Source organism: Vombatus ursinus, unplaced genomic scaffold (assembly GCF_900497805.2).
Source record: "Vombatus ursinus unplaced genomic scaffold, bare-nosed wombat genome assembly UNPS02000244.1, whole genome shotgun sequence".
Classification (NCBI taxonomy): domain Eukaryota; kingdom Metazoa; phylum Chordata; class Mammalia; order Diprotodontia; family Vombatidae; genus Vombatus; species Vombatus ursinus.
Window position 1 is genome coordinate 5,166 of NW_020940022.1, and position 2,847 is coordinate 8,012.

General features: G+C 35.4%; 1 protein-coding gene across 1 annotated transcript; it reads right to left on the bottom strand.

Moving 5' to 3' along the window:
• Window positions 1–1,506: 1,506 nt before the first annotated feature.
• LOC114032639 (olfactory receptor 1052-like) lies at window positions 1,507–2,448 on the bottom strand. The gene has a single exon (XM_027848039.1). The coding sequence runs from the start codon at window positions 2,446–2,448 to the stop codon at window positions 1,507–1,509; it is 942 nt and encodes a 313-aa protein (XP_027703840.1).
• Between the last annotated feature and the right edge of the window lie 399 nt (window positions 2,449–2,847).

Genomic DNA, 2,847 nt, shown 5'->3' on the forward strand with positions numbered 1-2,847 from the left:
CTTTCTTTGTCCCTTCCTCTTTCCTTCTTTTATTCTTTTTTTTTAAATTTCCCTTTATGTCTAATGAAGAATTTTGTTTTGCAATGACTTTACATATTGCATATCACATTATACATATTCCCTCAATAAATGGACTGGCAGATAGAACAAAGAATGAAGAAATATACTGATTCATTTTTGGAAGTATGAAAGTGTGGTCTCGACAGTAGTGCAGACTTCTCTGTAACCTTTGCCTCCAAGGACAAGGAGTGAACCTGTGTGGACCAATTCAATGCCATCAGTCTGGATTAAGATATTTTTTCTTTTGGATGAATTGCCCAGGTTGGAAGGCCATGGGTAGCATTCTCATTGAACCACTACAAGAACCCAGACAATCTCATAAATTCTCACATCTCCTTTCAATTTATTTATGACAAGAATTAGAATTATTTTTATTTGAATAAAAAAATGTACCATGAGTTATGCTGTATCAAATTGATTTTGGCTGCCTGTCAGCTATCAGTGACCCACCCTGGATCCATCTTGCACACTTGGATTAGTTGTCTAGCATAAGAAGTCATTTCCACATTTTAGGTTCTATTATTTTGCTCTTAGTAAAACAAAACAAAACACAACTGCCTAATAGATAGACTAATTTCCTATCACTATATTCCTAAGAGCTAATTAAAAGAACTTGGGAAGTGATATAGTAGAAAAGTTAAAATGTGTTTAGATAAAATGCCACTTATATTGCTGCCTGTGTTACCATTGGCAAGTCATTTAACCTCACTAAGCTTCAATTTCCTCATTTGTAAAATGGGAAAATTGTATCTCTAGAATCCAATTTTTGCAGTTATAGAGTTAAAGTGAATTTGCATATAGGCAGAATTACACACATACACAACACACACAGCTTTTTGCAAGGCAAGGATCTATATAATGGCCAGCTATAAATTTCAGTAGTATCATTACTCTTGTAATCCCCTTTAAACTTTTAGACAATTCACTCTCCTTTTCTTGACCTCAAGTTCTTTGCATTTGTCAAATGATGGGGTCCAAATAAATGACCCTAAAATCCCTTTCAACTCTTCACACAATGGTAATCTGCTTTCTAATTATAATTTTGTGCAGTTAGAAGGTCTAGTGATTATAATGTTCAACCTGCATTCAGGAATACTTGAGTTCAAATTCAGCCTAAGACACTTTATACCTTTGTGATGCCAAGGAAGTCTCTTAATCTCTTTCTGCCTCACTTTCCTCAACAGTAAATTGAGGGTAACAACACCTACCTCTCAAGGTTGTTGTGCATATCAAATGAGACAATGTTTATAAAGTGCTTAGCATAGAGACTGAAACATAGGGGGTTAATAAATTCTTCTTCCCCTGATCTTCCCAAGAAATTCTCTAACTCCATAACAATTTGTAATTAAATCTGATAACATCACTAACATAACCCTAAAAGGAAGGACTTTCTCTACCTTTCCACGTTATTGTTATTAGTTTGTCAAAGTGAAATCAAGAACTAAATCAGTTATGTGGACTTTTCCAAATGATTGACCTCTTTGCAGCATCCTTCACCTCCTTGTTTCTCAGGCTATAAATTAGAGGGTTTAGCATAGGTATTATGAGTGTATAAAATACAGCAGATACTTTCTCTTGTTCCATGGAATACTGAGAACTTGGTTGGATGTAACTGAAGGTCACGGAACCATAGAACAATGTCACAGCTGTCAAATGGGATGCACAGGTAGAGAAGGCTTTGCGTCTTCCTTCAGCTGATCTGATTCTCAGGATAGCTATGATGATGTGGATGTAGGAAACCATGATGATTATGAAGGTAAACATTGCAATCACTCCAGAGAAGACCAAAAGTAGCATCTCATTGATGTGTGCATCAGAACAAGAGAGCTTCAAAAGAGGGGGGATGTCACAGAAGTAATGATTTACCACATTGGGCCCACAGAAATTCAACCTCAGCAAACCAATTGTGTGGGTCAATGAGTTAATTAAACCTCCTAAGTAGGAACCAAGAACCATCAAAATGCAAACTCTTTGAGTCATAATAACTGTGTAAAGCAATGGATTGGCAATGGCTACATAACGGTCATATGCCATCATAGATAGGAGGATGCCCTCAGTGGTGACGTACACAGCAAAAAAGAAGCTTTGTAAAACACAACTAGCAAATGAACTTGCTTTGTTCTCTACTAGAAAATTGACTAACATCTTGGGAGCAAAAACAGTGGAGTAACAAATGTCACATAAGGAAAGGTTGCTGAGGAAGAAGTACATGGGAGTGTGAAGTTGGACATTCATCCAGATAATTATGATCATCCCCCAATTCCCTACCAGAGTGACCATATAAATGACAAAGAAAATCAAAAAGAGAGGGACCTGCAGTTCTGGGATTTCAGTCAGTCCCACAAGGAAGAATTCTTTCACAAAACTGGTGTGATTGCATGCGGCCATCGCCAATATTATTGTGTTAATGGTCCTTTTATGTATCTAAGAAAATGACATTCAAGAATAAACAGTACTGCTTTTTTTTCATGAAATCTTGTTTCCATAACAGGAGAAATTAGTTCAGATTATCCTATGAAAGAACAATATAAATTTGTTAACGATCATAATGATTTTCTTTTAAATTTTCCACTTTTAAAATTAGTTTTAGACAGAAAGGATCATGTGATAAATCACAGTGCTGTTATTATTCATACACTTGATCTCAGCCAAAACCCAAAAAGTTATACTATTATTTCTTTATATTTAATGTCCTATCAAGTATTTCAAAGCACTTAAAATAACTTGCTATCTAATCTATAGTTGAAGAAAGCTACTAAGACATAAATGCATCCTCTTTAACTGACT

What these genes read in the sequence shown, in the direction of transcription:
- LOC114032639 (XM_027848039.1), bottom strand. Translation starts at nt 2,448, where the DNA reads ATGGCCGCATGCAATCACACCAGTTTTGTGAAAGAATTCTTCCTTGTG.